The sequence below is a fragment of the Leptosomus discolor genome, chromosome 1 (assembly GCF_034619465.1).
Source record: "Leptosomus discolor isolate bLepDis1 chromosome 1, bLepDis1.hap2, whole genome shotgun sequence".
NCBI lineage: Eukaryota > Metazoa > Chordata > Aves > Leptosomiformes > Leptosomidae > Leptosomus > Leptosomus discolor.
Window position 1 is genome coordinate 60,875,054 of NC_141391.1, and position 21,456 is coordinate 60,896,509.

A 21,456-nucleotide genomic window follows, 5' to 3' on the forward strand; every position below is an offset into this window, starting at 1 on the left:
GTTTAAAACTTACAGAAGTACTTGATCAGCATCAGAAGTAGTAGAACACTTCAGTTCTTTGATAACTTCCCTTCTGAACTAAAAACTGTCAAACGTGTGCTTTAGGCAATTAAGACAATTCTACCCAGAATTAATGAAAATCTTTTCCTGGGTCAGACTGGCCATTTGTGTTGATTATTGATTTCTGATTGCAACGCCTTGCCTAACAGAGTACATCAGTCTTCTTGGTTACCCTATGTACTGTACTTGTCTTGGGAACACAGTGTACAATATAATTCAGACTTGCAATAGATACCTCCCATAAAATACGCTTCTGGTCTTTAACACTTTTACACTTTTGTGTGCCTGAATGAGGCAACAAAAACATCACTTCCTCCTAAAAGGCTTAAAGCATTCAGAAATAGCTAGTCAGGTATGTGATGGGAAAGATAAGGAACATGCCCATAGTGGTACACTACAGAAAATCTAATATTTAGGAAAAAAAAAGATTTTCTAAAATGAGTTACTTGGCTATATAAATAAATATCAAACATTTTAATGGAATTTCCACTTTTTGATTAGAACAGTTTTTCCTTGAGTAATTTAATTACCACACTGAAACTTGTGATTTACATATAAAAGCTGAGATTACTTTGAAATGAATAAAATGCCCCATTAAAGAAGTGAACAGATTAATAATTAGAAGGAAAAAAAGACATTTTGCACTTAGACTTCAAACCTACTTTCTAGTACAGCAGTTTTCATTCAAACAAAACACACAGAAGAGAATCATTGGAGTATTTTGGCCTAACTGAAATAGAACTGGAAACTGCCGACAACTTACAGGCGTTACTGCCTTGAGCAGGGAGATAGCAGAGCTAATCAGAGATTTTGACTGCTATTAATTTGGAGGGCAAGGGGCAGCGATTGCCTATGTACTTCCCTTTTTTTTTTTACAAAGCATCTGTTCTCCAGCTTCACCAGCTAGACTACTTTTACTGCAGTCAAGCTGTGATGTCCCTTTTCCCTTCGTTAAGGTAGAACCAGCAGTGTAGACCTGTCTAAAGAAAGGGATATGGAAAGACAACTCAAACTAATGTGGCTTGGATGAAATACAGTAGCATTTTAGAATGAAAATAAGTTGATTATAAGGTCAAAGATTTGTACATTTTTAATTGCTTCCCGCTCACAGGTAGGAGCACAAAAAAATATTTCCCGACTTTCTAAAGAGGTCATAAATTAAGGTTGGGTTTGGACTGGACCACACAGGAATCCTATTGTGTAAATCTCTTGGAGGGGCTGGAGCCATAGGATACAGCAGACTGCAGCCTCCTGGTTATTTTGAAGCTCACCTTTCCAAATGTAGTTGACCTCAAATTTAGTTGGGTAATTCAATGAGCAACACAATAGCTCTTTTGTTTCATAACCACTCACAAAGATGATTTGTAATGGTCATTTTTAGCAAGTTTATAGTTCAACATCACCAGCTTTCTTTTCTAAGATGTTTGTCTAATAAATTTATTTAAAGCAAGAGACCTAAGACAGAGAGATTGTCTCAAGCCTAACATATGCATCATTAATCCAAATTTCAGTTGTCTTTGAAAATCATTCCACAACTCCTCCAAAAAAAAAAAAAAAAAACCAAAACCAAACCACACAGAATCTTTTAGAAACCTGTGCCCCATTTCCATCTTTTGACTGTTTTTCCAAACAGGATTAAGAAGAGTTAAAAATGTAAACACCATATAAAAAGAGATAAGCATAATGCGTAGTGTGCATAACTATGGCATACTTGGGGTATAAAACCTAGCAGGTCCTTCAAAAGGTAAATCAACAGATACACCAAATGCAGGTACTAGAGAGTTTTCTTTCGAAGGCAAGGGGACTGTGTGTGGTGGGGTACAACTGCATTTTTTTTTGGACTGCTTTCACCATCACAACTTGCTGGAGCTGTGTCAGCTCCTGCTCATCGGGATCCAGCAAACCAGAAGAGCAGTGTAGCTGCCGACAGAACTGATTTCCAACACTGACAATTTTAATGCCACCTAATTAAGAGCTGCTTCACTGAATGCTGCTAGAGACGGATGGGATTACAGCAAAATGAATGGGATTGAGAAAGCAGTAAAGATATACAAGGTAATGTGTGATTTTGGATGAAAAAAATAAATCTTGGGGCATACTGTCAATAGTGAGAAGTGACGTGGACAGAAAGAAGTTGATTAAGTAAGGGAGAGGAAAGACAATACATAACTTCCCTTTCCCACAAATCCTTGAACTCTTATGATGCTCTTTTCCCTGTAACTTATCCTTTCAAAAACTATTTCCACACGTCCTTTATGAATTTTCACTTCAGGAATACTTAACTGATGTGAAAGCACATGGGGTGGGAATTAAGAACTCTTAACTTCACAGCAGGGGAAGGAAAGAAAAGCAGAACAGGCGTAAAGGAGAACAAAGGGTTTAGTACCATGGTGAGCTCATAAGAGTAGTTGACAGAACCGTGGGCGGCAGTGATAGGGGGATTGCCATGCACGGACTGTGAAACTCACTCTAGGATAAGGATTTATGCGAGCCTCACTTCTAGTTTCTGCTCTTCAACTGGTGAGTGCAGTGTTTGCTTTAAAACATAGAACATTAAATCAAGTTGGGAATTGAAAAGAAAGAAAATTAAATAAAAGAAAAAGGCAGGTTAAAAGTTTGCCATCAGCACATACACAGCTGTTTTAAAAAGTTTAATTAATAAAAATTCTATAATTGTGAATTGATTTTGATATATACTAAATCAAAATGAAGCAGCTAATTAGTAAACTAAATCTCTTCTGGTCTGTATGGTAAGAGTTTCTATTGAAGTTAACTTCAAAGGGTTTCTTTAAAAATATGAGCATCAAACATTTTTTTGAACAACAAAGGAATATCCTTTGATAGGAAAATGCTGTTGTCCTATATTTATAAAATATAATTCTTATTTGATAATTCTCAATGGAATTATAAGGTATCTCATAAGACTTGAGTAAAGAAGAAGGATGCTGTAATTAAATGATAAAACAAAGTAATAACATAAATCTGACAATATTGATGCAAGTTCTGCAAATTTAGATATTTTCTCATTTGAAAATAATTTGGCTGATTTTATTTTTCCAAGGAAGATCTACAGCACTTTTTAAAATGATCACATATTAATGTATGTATTAATCATGTATTAATCATGAAGTTATATTTCCATTTATATAGTCATCTGTGAAAAACAGGAAAATACAGAAATTCCAGCTTTTTCATATACATTGAGTTTATATGTTTTTATCAAGTATTAAGAAATTTATTTGTCCTTACTGAGAACCGTCTCTTAAATAATGGCCACTGAAATACATCCAAAAGTGAAGAACTATTTATAAGACATCATGAGGTACACACTCCTAGCAAATTTTCATGCTGTACAAATTCTTTAAAGGGAACCATTGTCGCTGACATACTGCAGTATACCTGTCGTGATCTGAGCCCACCCAGCTGGCACAAAGCACCCTGAAGCCACTCTCTCACACCTACTCTCCCCTGAGGGATGGGGAGGAGAAAATACAACCAAAAGGCTCCAGGGTCGAGACAAAGGACAGGGAGGGCTCACTCACCAGTTATGGTCACGGGCAAAGACAGACTCAACTTGGGGAGAACAAAATCAATTTAATGAACAACCACCACCATCAAGGATAATGAGAGATACAACCAGGTTTTAGAAACACACCTTCCCCCCAGCAGCGCAGGGGGCAGGGAATGGGGGTCACAGTCCGTCCGGCACAAGGTGTCTCCGCGGCTCCTTCCCCCTCAGGGAGAGGGGCCCTCGCAGCCCTCCCCTGCCCCACCGCGGGGTCCCTCTCCCGGCAGACAGCCCTCCACCCACCGCCCCAACGGGAGTCCTTCCCGCGGGGCCGCAGCTCCCCAGAACCCCCCAGCGCGGGTCCCTCCCGGGGCTGCCGCCCTCCCCCCGACGGGCGGCTCCAGCGCGGGCTGCCTCGGAGTCGCGGCTGCTCCGGGCCCGGTCGCTGCTCCTCCGGCCCGGGGCCCTCCGCAGGCTGCAGGCCAACCTCTGGGCCACCGCTGGGCTCCAGGGGCTGCAGGGGCTCAGCCGCCACCCCAGCGTGGGCCGCGGGGGAACCTCTGCTCCGGCACAGCTGCCCCTCTCCTTCCTCACTGACCCGGCTGTCCGCAGGGCTGTTTCTCTTCCATCCCCCTCCTCTCCTCTGCTCACCAACAAAAAAACACGAACAAACAACTCATTCAACAGGTTCTTTCACTCTTAAACAGAGTTACTCGCCGAGGCACTGACTGGCCTGGCCTAGGCCAGTGGCAGGTCCAAAATTGGAGCCGGGGGAACTTCTCGAAGCCTCTTACAGGAGCTACCTCCATAGCCCCCTCCACCGCTACTAAAACCCTGCCAGACAGCAAGCCACCACAATACTGAATTAATATGCTATTCTAAATACCAATGAAGTAGAAACTTTTGAGACTTTGTGTCTAATTTTGGCTAACTAGAGTTTTATTTTTAGCAGATGAAATTTGGTGTGTCTGTAAAATAGAATGTGCCCCCAAAATGCTTCTCATTATTATTACGATTCTTATTATTATTTCAATTATTATTACTACTTGAAGAGCATGGCCTACTGAAAATGTATTGCCACAATATGTGATTCAGTATTTGCATTGTGAATTTAGCTGGACACTTGAACGTTTAAATGACCTAGGTTTTGAGCTATCATCAATGACTGTCTTAAAATTATATGAATCACCTCCTGTTGATGTGTCTTTCTTCTGATTATCAAGTGCCTAAGGTGATCAGTCCTATCAGCACATTTAATTGCCAGACTCCTCAGACAGTCAATTAAATTCCATTCCATCTATGTCTGTACAACCACACCTACACATAAATATCTATTCTTGCCCTCATTCCCACACCTAAAGCTTTTAAGTAATTTAAAAATTAATTTCTAGTTAATGTTGCTATCCCACCAATGCAACATTTAAACTAAAACTGCATCTATCACTGTCATGCATCCCCTTCTAAGCCACAGCTATATTCGATTATTCACATTTTGCATACCCTATCTTATCCTTCTCTTAAACAACCACTACGATTAACCTTACTGGTTCTGTATTCATAATTAATGCTGAACTGAAATGGTGTGTACAGGAAATTTTATGTTGATTTACAATGTGGTTTTTTCATGTGAAAAAGGAACTTCAGTGCCAGCGTTACTGCGGACAATTTTCCAAATGATCTGCAAAAGTAACTACACTGGTTCATACATACCCACTGGTACTACTGTCCTTTCATTTAAATGATAATGCCAGTTACTAATGTTTTTAGTTGAATGCATTTGAATAATCACAATCCACAAAAATTAGTAAGTTTGTAGCATTTGCTATGCATCCTGTACGTACACTTACCTGTCTCAATATAAGCTCCTTACTGGTTTATGGAAACACAGCACACTCACATGAGGAACTTCCTTCTTAGAGATCAAGATTTTCCAAGCAGTCAAGTGGATTTAGACATGTAAGTTCCATTGAAGGAATGAAATAGGTACAAAACAATTCTTGGAATTGCTGAAGCACAGTACATTATTTATTCCGAGAAGTAGGCAGTGTTCGAGAAATGTGTTCAATGTTAAACATAAGCAGTAAAGTAAATTTCTTACAGCTAAACTACATTTAAAGAACTCCCTTTTTTCATTATATTATAGCTGGGAGAAATAAACAGCTAGTTTCTCCCATACACCCCTAAATCTTCATGGTTTTAAGGAGGAACACTTAGCCTGAGCATGTCCCTTTCGTCTCATGGGTTTATGGTATTTTTATTTGTTTCAAGACTATTTGACGTTTAGATTTGTTTCAATCTGCCATTTTTAATGACTGCAAAACCCATGTTGGATATTCACAGCATTAGAGATTAAATCCTTCTCCAGTACAGCCAGTGGCAAAATACTTGCTGAGTTTGATGGTGCCACTGCGCTTCTCCCAAACAGAAAGAGAGAAAAACTGGAGGAACAGAGGGTGAAGAAAACCTGTGCTTGTCACATGCCCTTTCCTCCTCACCTCTTCTCTGAGGGATAAGTAGAAGGTCTCCAAGCATCACCAGCACTTGCCTCTACTTAGCACTGCAGAACACTAAGAATCTCCCACCAATTTTCTTTCAGAAACCCAATCTGAGAGCGGTGAATCATCCTCTTTTGCAGCTCAGTCAGTGAACAACAAGCTGCCTCAGTACAGTCAGCTGAAAGACTGGCAAACCAAAGTTGGTATTTCTGTATCATACACAGCTGTTTCTTTGCCCAGGTATCCTTGCAGGCAGATCATTGCTCCAGGTTTGCTTTAGTTAATGGCATTCTCAGCTGCAATAAACTCTGCTCAGTCTGGTCTATCCCCCAGGCAGTTACTCCTATCACCTCTCGAAGGATGCCTACTCACTGCCACCTCAAAGTCTCCTGGTATAAGCTCTAAGATCCTAATGCTGTAGCATAGCTACACCTTGCCTGACTTCATCCACATCCTTTGCAACCATCTCCACGTGAAGCATGCTCGGCAGCATCCTTGAAAAAGGAACACTGCTCCCTTCTCTCAAGGGAATCGTTCTGACCGGGAGCACACAAATACAGCAAACACCATCCATGACAAGACACAGTGTAACCAGACTCCCATCCATACCTGCACCCTTGCCTTCCCACAAACAATGCCAATGGCATCAATAAGAGGACTGGGGCACAAAATCCTTACATATTTCGATGACTTGAATGAGATTCAGATATATGCCTATGCTTGCTAAACGGGATATTTTTCCTGAATAAACTACTGATATTGAAACAAAATAAAGGACCCATATGCTTAATAGCTTCTCAGTTGAAAATTACTTCCTGTCAAAAGTAAATCTGGTAACAACAGAACATTATTAAATCTACAAAGTTATGAATTACAAAATGCTGGAATTAAGGTCATCTGCGTCTGGTGTGTGCATGCCCTAATACAGCCTTTAATGACATGGTCACCAAAGTGCTGAACTTTTCAGTGAACTTCAAGGGGCTGTAGGATGCAGATCAGTAGATGAAACACCCTGCAACATGCGGTGTGTAAGGCAGAGAATGGCAGACGGAGAAGGATGGCTTCATAGTTAAGGCAGCCGAATGCTTCCTTGGAGAACTGTATTTGATGTCTAACCCTACTGAAAACTTTGTGATGCTAACCAAGCTTTCTGAAACTTTCCCTAGCCAGTTATTACTAGAGTGTTCCTCATTTTAAAGGTATTTGACTTTAGGGTGAAAATGTGAATTTCCAGTGTGTGTCCTGCCATGCTTTTCAAAGGTGTAGCTGAGCACTGAGTTCTAGGTGGTTGTGCTGTACAGTTACGCCTTACTATTGCCATAGCACATTTTTCTCTTTTATTTTTTTATACTTAAATTCAGTGCTATTGGTATTTCAAACTTTTATTCAACAAAATCACTTTAAAGGAAGTGTGTAATATAGAGAAAAATGGGAACGTTACTTAAAAGAGTTAATGTGCAAATGTGAGAAAAACATGTTGGTTTGCAAAATTTATGGTTACCAAAATTGTGCCTTTCAAACAAGCTTATCTTTGAGTGTGCTTAGTAGAATGATTACTCTGAGGGTGTGATGGATCAATACCAACCAAACAGCCACACCCTGATCACAGCAAAACACTTATACTGTGGGCAGGTATGGCTAAAGTCTACCTGACACCTAGCAGTGCACAAACTACTTTTTGCTTTAACAGGAAAAGATTTAATCTATGCAAAAAGAGTGGTACAGGAGCTATTCTGGCTCCACAAAGCATACAACAGGCATGCACTCAGCGGAAAATCAAGACCTCCACCAGAAGAAATGGTTCAGATTATCTTCCGGAGGCAGAGCATGAGATTGCTCACCTGTAGCAAACTTGCTCAGAGAGCTCTTCCTGTTATTTGCTTTGTTTCTGCCCTGTGTCAGTGACTGATATGCATAAAGGTTTATGTATGTGTATGCAAATGAGCGAAGAAGCATTGTTTATCTTTATGAGTTCTGATTGAGTGGCAGCAACTAGATGGATGACGGAGAGTAGGTCTGATCAGTGAAGGTTTATCAGCCATGGCTAAGGACAGCCAGCATAGATCAAAGGTTGCTCAACCTTGGCTGGAGAAGAAAGAAAGAAAGAAGAAATTAAGGATCTGTGAATGGACCTATTGGTGGTGGCTTCCAAACTATGCAGAACTGGGAAATTTTGCTTTGGGCAGGGAACGAAACAGAGTGACTGAAGGTAAAAATAGTAACACTTCTCTTGCAAACAACCATGAATATTCAGTCGGAGGTGGTTTCTCAGTAACAGAGAAATGGCTTAGAAGATACTGAAGAAAACTGAGAAAGATATCCAAGATGATAGTTCTGAGCCAACAGAATAACAGACTGGATGGCAAAACCGTATGCAGATAAAAAGAGTATGAGGGAGGGAATTGGGTGTACAGTCAGCTTTCACTAATTAGTGTTCCAGTTCCTCCTCTGAGTTATCTAGAATCCCACAGAGGGAAGTGGAGGACAGAAATAAAGAAAGGAGCGCAGCACATGTACTGCCAACTCTGCTATATTAGCAGTGTCTGTAGTAAAACACCTTCTGAAATCAAGCCCTCTAATGTATATATCTGCTTTCCTCAGCCAAACTTTTCGGAAAAGTTTATGATAGAGAAAATTATTTATATACACTCTGGGTACTCTGCAATTAGTAAAATGTCACCACATAGATTATATACACCAGGTGGCATTAATGGCAAAATAATGTATGGCACTTAAAGTACGATGTCTCAAGCTGCTATTCAAAGGATGAGGTGAAGATTAAAAGAAAATGAATGATTGTGGAAAGAAATTATGAAAAATACATGCAATTTAAATACAAAATAGCATGTTGCAGTGTCTAGGCCTATAAAAATATAAAAATTCTATGGCACAACTAGCAAATAAAGTTATCTGCTGAAGGTGCCTGCTTCTCTCTCCACTAAGCATAACCTCCTGTTCCTCAGTTGGATAACTGTATTTTAAATATCTGCAGTAAGTTAAATGCCCATTCATGCCCACAGGAACAACAGGTTATTGTGTGCTAGGAAAGAATATGCTAGTGTTTTGCCCACTCTCCTGAGAAAACGAAGCCCATGTAACAGTTTTGCAGTGGCCTGAGGTGGAAAGATCAAGGCCCCCTGTGTTGAAAAAAGACAAAGTTGGGGAAAAAACCTGGCATAGCTGAGTGCAAATTTTTCAGTTGTGATTCATTTTTGTCTTGCTCATCTTACGAGAGAGTAAAACAGGTTATCTACTGCATGACACTCTTATCCCTACCAGTGTAGAATTATTTTCTAGCCTTTTGTCCAGCCTGGCCTGACAATGGTTGCAGCTGTTGGAGGGCATTTCCCTGCTACCACACAAACTTCCACAGAATTTACAACATTCATTGTTGGCCATAAATTCCCTCTTTCTTAGTTTTATCCCATTAGTCTTAGTCACACTTGCTTGTACCATATTATGTACACCCTGCTCTACCCTATCCTCATTTTCTTCTCTCTACTCACTCCTTTAAAACACTTAGCATTAACAACCAGGCATGTTTGTTTTCTGCATCTAGTTATTGTACTGTATCCTTTTTGCCCCCATGTTATGAAAGAATTTGTTAAAAACTTTTGACCTCAGTAAAATTCATTCCCTGGTACCATCTGGTACTTTTACTCTGTTAAAGGAATGAAAGCCAAGTAGCAACTACAAAAATTGATCACCATATCCAGTCTGCTTAATTGCTAGCTGGCTGCATGGCTCTGCTTTGGACCTCTTCGGTTAGTTCTCCTTAAAACAACACCCAAGCATGGCTCCCTCCATTCTGTACAATCCTCTAACATCACAAAAGTCTTCGCACCCTTGAACAACCTCACTTGTCCTGGTATCAAACCTGAGAGCATGCAATGCATGATCGCAGCATCAGACCATAAAACTATCACTCTGGTAAGCCACAACACAGCCCTTGAATTACTTTGGATACTCAGAACTGAAGAAAAAAAAAAAGAGAAATAATTGTGCTTGAAGGACACAGGGATGCCACAGGGGCCCAGAACAGACAAAGGGCCAAGCACTGTGTAAAGTGGGCATGATTGATCTGTTCTGGAGAAGGAAGCATGGAAGGGCGCAGTCCATGTCAGATGGCCTCTGTGCCAGGTGTCCATCCTGGCCCTCTTTAGCTAGAAAAAATAAAGATAACAAGAGTCTATAAAATGCACACTCTTACAGTGACAGTTCAGTTTTGCACATTGTCTGAAAGCTCTGAGACAAGAACATAAAATGATTTTATTTTTTTGTATGGAAGAATTAAAATAACAGACAGAAAAAAAGACCTCAAACTGCAAAATACTCACCCTGAATACCAAACTAAATCTCAGGCTAGAAATCAAAGTACATCTATGCCAAAGAAGGGTTGCAAACATGTGCTATCGGTTCACATACATGAAGGAAGAAACTCGGTGTCCTTCCTCCACGTGCCACATTGCTAGCTTTCCTCTTCACTCCCGTCAGGCCTCAAAGACCCTCTTTTCAAGAGTGTAAGGCAAGTGTAGGAAAGAAAGTGAATCCTAGGAAGAGGAAGCCAAGTTGTAAGGGAAGCAGCTTGAAGATCTGAACTTACTGTACTGCACTGCAGCCTTCAACATGTTAAAATGCATAGGTCAGCTGAAGACACTTCCCTCTAGTTGGCACTTAAAGAATTCCCAAAGCATAAAGGATGTAGACTTTGACGTGACAGTGCAAATACTTCTGCGTATAACAACTGCATTTATGTCAATGAAATCACTCATATAAAAACATGATCCTCAGAGCTTGAGGTACCTTCTACTGATTTCAGTAGGATTTAATAAATGCAAAATACTTATGAAAGTTCAGTATGCACGCTTGCTGAAGCAGGACTTAATTTTGCTTTAAATCTGCACATCAAAAATATGTAATATAGATTATTATGGCCTACTGGAGAAAGAGGAGGTAAAGACTTTGGCTTTAGAGAATTACCTCAAAAGAATTGGTGCACCTAAAATAGGAAAGTAAACACGCTGCACTCTGATGCAGTCTATAGAGTGATGGGCAACACCAGACTCAGATCCTCAGCTTTCCTCTGGCAATGCCCATCTCTTTCTATTTGCTCTGTGCCACTATGATCCTATCACTGGCATCTGCTAAGGGCTAAGACATGTGAGATTATTCTTAAAAGTTAGAGTCAGTGTTCAGAATACCAAGAATACAATAAGAAAAGGCTTTTTCTCATAGTTTTTTTTTTTTTTCAATGAGATATATTTATGAATAATGGGGAAAAAAAATCTAATCTGAATATGAAATAGCCACTTAAAAATTTCATAATTTAGTAAGAGCTGTTTGTTTAAATACTTATTAGCTCAGACTCATTCCACTTACTCTTAGGAACTTCACTGATGTGCTGAGAAGGCCACACAGTTTATGTAGCCTCCCATGACAATGAAGAAATGCAGACAATGTGAGAGGCAATTCAGCATCCCCAGAATGTGAATTGTCTTTAGGTTCATGATGGGAACCACTCTCTCCACTGACTACTGAGGAATCCAAAGGATTAGAAACACCGATGGTAACAAAAAAAGATATCACAAAGTGATTTTTTTTCAAAGCTTCAAAAACCTAAAAAGAACATCTATAAAGAACAATCTAATAACCTACAGAGCTGTAGTACATGTAGCTCTTTGTAGTCCTAGTAAAAGAGACCTTTCTTTGAGAAACACTAGAAATATGGAAAATATTGGGGGGAAAACAACTCACACAAAGAAAAAACAATCCCTGCTAGTTTTATTCTAAGACTCTGCAGTCTTCCACTTTGCTCAGATTTGTCATCCAAGTTACAGCTCTAGAGGAAGTCATGCTGCTGCTGCTTCCAACACTTTGATTGCTGTTATTGTGCTAAACACAAAAAAGCTACATGACAATTTAAATACCTGTTTTCAGTTTGATGGGATTTGAAACACTGGACATATTTAACCCCAGAAATAAAATTTTCTGAAGGAAACTCAGCTCAACTTTAATTTTAGTGGCATTACTGAATAGTTTCTATAATCCACTGACACTGATGTGCCCCAAAATTTCTAAGTGCAAATTATGAGTACAAGCTGTACTGAAGTCCATTGCTGAAAAGTATGCTAGAAAAATGGTCCGCTCTGCCTCTTCAGATCACAGCAAAAAGACTGAGGGTAAAAAAAAAAATCCACATAGCTGAAGCAGTCTTTGGAAAATAAGAACTTTCATATTTTTTTACCGTGGCAGATTTTTAGCTTATTAATTTGACCATGATGTTGGAAGAACTGAATTTCACTACTTAATGCCATTTATCAGTGAACTGTACAAGCCTGTGTGAACAAGGGTCAAGATTTATAAAAATTCCTTATGCAAAACTTATTCCTTGTGGAGCAGAAAGTTTTTCTGGGGCCTTGTTTGAAAACTGAGAGTTACACAAAAGGTTCTACTTTCTAGGCTTGTCCAAAAATAAGGGGAAGTTCAGAGGTCTTGGCTGATTATTAGTGTCAGCCAAGGCTTGCATAACTCTGACACACAAAGATTTTTGAAAACCTGCTGCCTCAGACAAATTCCAAATACTTGTTCCTAAATCTCCCAAGGAGTTGCCAAGGGCCTGATGTGACCATGTTTTCTGCTGCAGCAGGCCCTCCTCTGTAAAGAATACAGCAAAGGAAAACCACTACCCTTTTATAAGCTTAATCGTAGTTTAACACCTGTTTTGTCTTTGTGACAGGATTCTGATACTTTAAGTCTGCAGAAAAATTACATGTTCAAGCTGAGGAAGTCATGTTCATGAAATCTGTTTGTTCAAATGCAAAACAGTGAAATCAAGAATATGTTTTCTTTCTTTTTTGTTTAGTTTCTGTGGTTAGATTGCTACAAACTGTGGCTAGTAATTTACTTTGATTGTAATGAACAAGAACAGACAGTTCAGCAAGTGAATGGAAAACTATGAAGAAACTAGGAACATAAAAGAACTAGGTTTCTAACTCACTGTTAACATCTGTGCTTCGGTATAATGGTTATAAAGGGAAAGGTAGGCAGGCAAGAAAGAGGGGAGGGAGGGAGGATAGAAGGAGGAATGAAGGGATTGGGAAGGAAGGAAAGGAGGGAAGGAAGGAAGGAGGGAAGAAGTGAAGGAGGGAAAGAAAGGAGGGAGGGAGGGGGGTTGGTTGTATGCCTTGCAGACTGGAAATATGCATGAAGTTCTGCACCCCCTTGAAATTACTTTTATTTTAGATGCATGCATACAATAGCAGGGAAATAGAAGCATAGACAAAATTATATTAGGAATCTAATAATCATTAAGTTAATTAATGTTTTTTAATGACAGAATAGTACCTATGGGAGATTTGAAAACTGTCATACAAATGACAGCGTTGGCACCAAATACACTAATGTCTTTTTTTTTAACAGTCCTTCCTGATATTCAAAGTCTATTTCCCTTTCTGAAGTTTTCTCATCTTTGGTAATTCTATTTGTATACAGAAGCACAAACATAAACCAGCCACCCCCCATCTTGGTGTTTATCATCCTCAGACACTCTTATCTGCCCTCCTCTTGTTGCTGGTTGCATGTTACAACAGCTTGTGATCCTGTCATTGTCAAGTGTTGTTGTTTCAAATTCTTTGTTTCATTGAAAAGAAAAGGAGCATCCATCTCAAAATTACAACCAATAATCTTTGCACTATGTGTTTTTTTGTAATTTCTGAGTAATCTCAGGAAAATCAGCAAATTAATTCCTCAATTGTAGTCAATTAAAATGCTACATAGTTACTTTATGTTCCCACAAGATGTTCTGGAGGCCCAAATGATAGATGGGTTCAAGAAAAGGCTAGACAAATTGGTAGGAGATAAATCCATCAACGGATACTAAATATAATGGCCTAAATTTAACATCCACTTCAGAAAGTCCCTAAATGAATGATTGCTAGAGTCCAAGACAGAGAACGAGGGCATAAATGGATATCCAGAAGCTCAGAGAATGATCTATCTATCTATATATATATGCCTATTTCTGGTATTGTCTGATTTTGGAGGCATGGCAAATGCATTGTTTGTCTGCTAGTTTTATGTGTTCTCTGGTATCTGCATCACGGGCCTTACCATTTTTCAAGTCCCTTTAGTACAAAATGGCGAATTTAAGTATGCAAAAAATGTATATGGGCAAAATATGTTTGGTTCTCCAGTTTGATGAGATTATCTTTTAAATTCCTATCAGAAAAAGGTAGTGGTTCTCAACACTGCAGCATCAGCTCATTCACATTATAGTCATCCTGGCCTCTCCTTCCAGTTAAACAGATTGTAACAATTTCAGCTGTCTGAATTCAGGGCTTCTTTTAATGACACAAACTGAAATGAACACTGGTTTACATTAGCAGATGAGACAGTGAGCTGTAGTGTCCCAGGAGTAAACTCACTGCCTCTTCAGTTGCCGTTGTTACTGTGGTTAAAGCCTCTGAAAAAAGGAGGCGAGCAGACAGCAGAGGGTGGTAACAGCTTTACCCTCCTCATCTTGAAATGGCATAAAGCTGAAACTGAGCACACATTTAACAACAGTTCATTTTGTGAATAACCCAGACAGAGTCTGAGACTTAGCCATATATTGGAGTTTCTACCCCTTTACTCCAGCCATCACACACCATTTCTTCCCATCCATACCCTATGTACAAGTGGAAAATACTGGAAGTCTCTTTTCTTTTCATAATGCCCAGCATTTACTATCTTCCCATATACAACTGAGGATAGGAAGGTTGGATGGGGCTGGACTTCATTGTGCATGTTCTGCCACCAACATGTTTAGTTTCTCTGTGGAGTCTTCCATTCCATCTCATTTTTTTTCACCATTTTTACCTCACCAAAACTAACAGCTTGCTTTTACATTACGCTTTGCATGCTTGGCTCCTGCGTCTCCTCAAGTACAACTAATATGGTTGTTTTTCAGTACCGTTTCAGTGCCAAGTACATCACTGAACTATCCAAGCTTCTGTTAACTGATACAATTTCTAGGCTTTCTAACTGAGAACAAAGCACAGAAAAAAGAAGTAGATTTTTTTTTTTTAATGACAGCCTCAGAGGTTTAGGATTTGGAATCAATTTAATCTGCTTCTGAATAAACTCATATAATATACTCAAATAATAAACTCATTCCAATCGAAACTTAATTTTAGCCAACTGAAAGAGAAGATTTTTCTTTCACTGTAAGAATCAGTTAATTGGAAGAAATTTATTATATATGTATTTAATTTAATGAAAGCCACTGTAGGTAAGAAGAGTATAGAACAGAGTAGGCATAGTTTCTGCTTGATTCCGAAGTTACACTAAAGGGCAAATTAGTGTATAAATAGACTACCACACTTGTCTCCTTCATCAATAATTACTTCCCATGAAAGAGAAGAGGATAAAACTCACCTGTGCTCTCTTCTGTTACTCCTGCAGTGAAAACCCCTAAGTACTGTTTTGTCTCATTTCTCTCTCTCTCATTCAGTATATCCATTACAAAACTGTTAAAAAACTCAGTTCCTGCTTCTCTGCCCATGTGTCCTCTGCCCTCCATATGTTTTCTGTCTTTCGGTATTACCTTTTGATCTTTTTGTCTCTCCTTCAAGGTTCTCTAAAATTCTGTAATTGTACAGAATTCTGTAACACATTCAGATAGTAATATGTAGCATGAAGGACTTTTTTTTTGAGGGAAGAAGATATGATTAAATTTCTGACATTAACCATATGTTCAAGAGCACTGTAATCATGTCGCTTGCTCAGATCATAGCTTTGTGACTTTCTATTTCTTCCCTGGACAGAGCACATTCGATTAGAAGTGAATATAGCATTTTTAATCTATTGAAGATTTTCCTATCAGAGTACGAGTGCACATATAGTTTCTCAGTAAGTGGCCACTTCCATTCATGCTGACACATCACACACAGTGTTCCCAAGCATTTCCTAAACATCATTCCATCGCCAGCTGTGTGTTTCATTTCTGCTGGACATATTAATCCATAAATATTATAATGAACAGGGAATTGCTGTTCGGCTCATTGTTTCCCATAGGAACCATAGTTCCGGACTTTCTTTGTTCATTACAAAACCCTGTATTGAGAAGACTGAAGATGTCATTACTTGATGTTAGTAATACCACCCACAGTTTCATGGAAGACCCATGAGTTGAATCTTTCCAGTTCAGCTTTAAATGAGCACGTGTATTTTATGAGTCTTTGCAGACAGGAAGACAAAGAGAAGGAAGAAGTGATAAGAACATCAACAACCTCTAAAATTAACAGGAAAGGAATAATAAGAAACACAACGTGCCTTTAGCATGGAATTAAAGGGGTGAATATATGCTCAAAAGAGTTTTTTAAAGGATTTTTTTCTGGAACCTGGTGCTCAGGGTTTTTTTTATTTGTGAACTGAGAGCTTCCTACTGTGCTTGTAGGAGTAAATCACTGTAGGCAGGAAGTTCTAACATGCTACAATGTGTTAAAGTAATATCAACAACAGCAAAATAATGTGGCAATGTGGAAGCCTCAGCGTGCATTCATGCCAAATGGTTCATGTTGAAATGGAAAACACAAAGATTGTTTTTCAGTGACAAAAGAAAATCAGTATTTAAAATCAATGCCAGTCATGGGGAACAGTGAGAGTAAGTAACAAAAGACCACAGAGCACCTTCGGGAACACTCCAAAGAAAAATGCAATAAATATAAAACCATTATACTGAAATAAAAGACTTTTTGCCCCACACTAGGATAGATTTGCAAGTCAAAATCAGAAACCATACTGATACTAATTTTTCACGTTGCCACTTTGTCACTTCTAAGAAACTAAAGAAAATTTAGTTAGGTGTCTGAGTTACAGTTCTTTGAAAACACCAGATTAATGCCCATCTTTCTTGCCCATCTCTCATGGTTTAGTCTTACTTACTTTTAACTACTGTGCTGCTGTATACAAGAGCCCCTTTCAGATCCCAGATCTGTTCTGCCCATATGCCATGTGCCCAGGGGAAGGGCAGGTGGGCTCTTAGGAGAGACAAGAAGGGGTACCCTGGCAAGCACAGTGGCACTCACCTGCCCAGCAGTTTAGACATACCAAGGCACACTATTCACTAGATGGGATTCTGAAACTCCTTTGCAATCCCCTCTTTGCAGATCAGCTGTGACAGAAGTGTAAAGACATGGTTAGCCTGCTGATTTGTTTTATCTCGTTGAGCAACAACACACCGTTTGTGTGTTGTTTGGTGCAACACCACCACATTTGTGTGAGGCAGAGTGAGTTACAAAGGCTCTACACAGAGCCTATACAGTATCTCTGTCTGAATCACTGTTTGCTCAGGAATGACACCAGACCTGCATCGCTTTACGTGCCATTGCAATGTTCCACCTAGGCCAGCAAGGCGTGCCAGGCTGAAACCCCTGACTAGGTCTGTGGGAGTAAGCATGGCTGTACAAAGGCCAAAGCAGTGAAATCCAATTCGTCCAGCTAGTCCATGTGAAGTGTGTTCCCAAATCTGTATTACAGAGGTTTTTATGTTACATACCACACATAAATCACATTATACTTTTCTCCACCACTCCCCTCTTTAGAGACCTGGATGTATCTATTTTCCAACTTAGGCAGCACATGGCCATCTTACTGGAGTGCCTCTCAACTAGTTAGTGGGTTTAAACACTACAGTAGCCAAATCTGGGAGGGATACACTTTTCCACCTTAAGGAATGTGAACTAAAGCAAAGATACCTGTTAAGCGGTTTTCTCAAAGTCTACAGGAAATTTGTGCTTAGTCAATAAATTAATCCCAGATCTCCAGAGTCCCTCTCCATTCCTTTAGCTGCTAGGATATTTCCTCTCCTGATGCACAGTACAGTTGTTGAGGAAGTAAATTCTAAATAACTCATACACTGAGTAAGTGGAGTTTCACCAAAGCATAGACCCAGAGCCATGTAACTGTTGAAACAGAACTTTTAATAGCGTTCCATTTTGTATTTGGAGCAGTAATATTTACAGAGCCCACAGAGGAATTAATAAAACTAAACTTACTGGAAAATTTAATTAAAATTATACAAGGCAATAGAGAGTCTTCACTACCTTTTTCTAAGAACTCCATCCTTCACAGGATATTGAATGACAATATACTTTGCTAATAAAGGTCAGAAGAATGCCTATTAATTGAATGTGTCCTAAAGGCAGGATATATATTCTCAAATCTGATTAACTCTTTCCTAGATTCAAATTTATGCACCATGTTCCTCTTAAGGAGCAAAACCCACCCAAACCCTTAGAAAATAACTACTGTATCGCTCATGAAGGACTTAATGCATAAAGAATGTCTTTAATATATTGCAAAGGCTTTAAATACATGAATTTTTTAGGAAGTCTATTTTCTTTTTACTTTGGATTGACAGAACTGAAACAATAATGCATGGTGAGATGAATAAAGTATGTGTGTTTATCCAGACTTTGAGATTTTGCTTTCTTTGGGCTATATTTTAGTCTATATTTCATAAGAATAAAGCCTATTGTTGGCACTATCCTAATAAAATAATATTTTAATGCATTGCTTTCCTTTGGATTACTTTCCTTGGACTGACATCCAGCAAGGTCATAGATGACTGGAAACCCTGCAGATGTTGCACAAAGGGATAAAGAATGAGAAGAAAACTGCTAGTTGAGTGGCAATTATAAAAAGTTGTAGCATCCACTGATGCACGGGGTTTATGTTCCCTGGAACACAACTTTCTGTGCGTTCACATGATTCCTAAAAGGGGCAAGAATGCAATACTATGGACAAAGGCAGACTAGGTAAATCAGATGCTATCTTAACTCTCACCTGGAGGAGTTTTCATTGCGAGTTCAGCTACATTTGATCCACATACCTGACACTGCTACTTGAGAACACCACAAATGATGTTCCTGTTGCTGTCAGATCAACAATTAAATTCAGGAAGAGGAATTACCAGTTAAGACATATGCTATAATTAAATATATGGCAGTGGTTTGACAAAGCAGATATACTTGAGAATGAACAGCTTGTGGAGGGAATGAAAGGTGCTTGCCAGCTTAGTGTTCAGCAATATACATGCTGCCAACAAGTATGTGTATTTGAGTTTACACATTAAACCAAATATAACCAAAATTGCCAGCAAACATCATGCCATCAGATTGCTATAGTAGATTTCGCTTTCTACTCTGAAGCAAGTTTGTTTCATCCAGAAGTGTCATTATTTAATTTGCAAATAAAAATTTGAGCTGCTGTACAATGTGCTGTAATAAAAAGGGATTTATAAAAATATTACTTATCTTAGGATGGATTTATTTAAACAATGAGGATAGAGTTTTACACACTCACCTATATCCAAGTGAGAATATTAAATCTGGAAGTTTCAAACACTGTCTGGCTTACTACCTACATGCCTCTTCCCCCTTCTTCTGTGAGCCTATTTTCAAGATGGAACAAGAGAAATGAGGTACTTCTGTGTTTACTATGATTAGTCGTGCTTCTTTGCATATGTTATTGTATTTTGCAGTTAATAAACAAGCATTTCTGTTGTGAATAACCTAGGAGTGGAATCAGTTTCTGGAAAAAGTCTGAGAGATAAAGGAAGATTACTTATGTTATTTTATATTTTAAAAACCTAAAATCTTTCTCTCATGGCACACGAAACAGAGCCTTTATAAGGAATGCATTTTTCTAATCTCCCTTTGGGTGTGGTGTATCTTTTTTTGTTGATCTGTGACTTTCAAGAACAAGCCTACACTGCAGAAAGCAATGGATTTAAAGAAATTTATGACTAAAACTCTTGTAGCTATTTCACACCACTGTCTCCTTATGCCAACATTTGAGTGGTGCTGGTTACACACACTGATTTATTAAAAAGCAATGTCATACCTGTAGACATGCAGGAGCTCTGCCCTGGGGTTTATTCACATCAACAGCCACAAGCTGCCAACCTCCAGCAGCATCTTCATGAAACATCTTGAAAGGGAAAATTGTTGTCAGAAATTTTTTATGTGCCAATAAATACAAGTGAAATCTAATACATTCCCCTTAAGGCCCTGTATACTTTTTGACGACAGCTCGTTCAAAATAAGAGGGAAATGGTTCTTACTACTACAGAAAAAAAGCAACACGCTCTTTTCCCAACATTAATAGATTCTGAATTTTACTTAGATAACATCAAGCACAATGTAACCCTATTAGTCCTAATGTAGAAACCGATTTAATTAATCTCTGATAAGTATCATTAGATAGTGGTACCTGTTCAGAATAAATTCTTTATTAAGGTAAGCTTATCCTAAGGAAACAGAAATACATTGTGAATAAAAAAATAAGTTTCATGGTGCCTATGGAAATAGACAACCTCGTCTCTTTTTCTGGCAAAATTCTTTTTCTCCAAGGTTCAGACTTTATTTTTGTTGCACTGATGTGTATCAAGAGTAGCTGTACAGTCCTTTTGTACTGCTACCCAGAGCTTATAATTCCTGCTAATAACTGATTGACACCCTGGCTCTAATGATGTCAATGGAAAAGGCTCTCTTTACCACAGTGGGATTGACATTTTACCAATAACCTCTGGAAGCATAGGTGTATGCATTCTGGCTTTTTTTTTCCCCCTCAGAAATTAGGACATAAAAAGATGCAGACTGCTGGACATAAGGCACAGTGAGAAACCACGTCTGGAAGTGATTAACGCTGTCCTTGAGAACGTCCTTGAAAGAAAATGAATGGCTCTAGCATTTTGAATTGCCACCCAAGAGTCTGCATATACTACGTAATGAAGGGCGGCAAAGTTCCCTCTTCACTCCCACCTTTTCCTTGACACCCAGCACCCAAAAAAAGTCAACTCGAGAACACAGCCACGGCAGCCTGGTTGAAGCTTAAAAGCTATCTGGAGAGAAGTGCTCATTAGACTGGAGACAGTGTCACACAAATACGGTTGTAATGCTGCTGCCACCTTACGTAGCATCTCTGCACTAGGAAGAGTTGCCAGCTCAGACCAGCACCGAGTTACTGCTCTTTGTACCATGTTTTATGTGCTGTGCTAAAGTGCTTTACAAGAACTTCCTTTAATCCTTCTACAGAGACCCCTTCCTTGACTTTGACTCTCAGACACTCATTTTCTTTTCTATAAGACTAAGTTTTGGGACCAGTTTAATGATTTATGAAGTGGGCAAATGACAAAAGACATTGGTGCTTTTTCTCAAGGTTATTTCATGCACGAAACATGCAAGTTTCGTCTGGTGCTTTGAACAAGAAACCCTGCAAGAATTTTTCTGCTCTTCTTAATACAGAAAAAGAGAAATCATTTTTGTACTTCCACAAGCTGGACTCCCTTTATGTCCCATTATGCCAGTGACTCAAGGAACAAAGTAACCGTTCCCTTGTCTGCAGCCAATG

At 39.0% G+C, this 21,456-nt stretch overlaps 1 protein-coding gene across 1 annotated transcript in view; it reads right to left on the reverse strand.

Moving 5' to 3' along the window:
• NALCN (sodium leak channel, non-selective) overlaps positions 1–21,456 on the reverse strand; it is a 252,275-nt gene that overhangs the window by 142,478 nt on the left and 88,341 nt on the right. Inside the window, 1 exon segment of the mRNA XM_086482062.1 lies at positions 19,948–20,034. Coding sequence (XP_086338188.1) covers positions 19,948–20,034 — 87 coding nt within the window.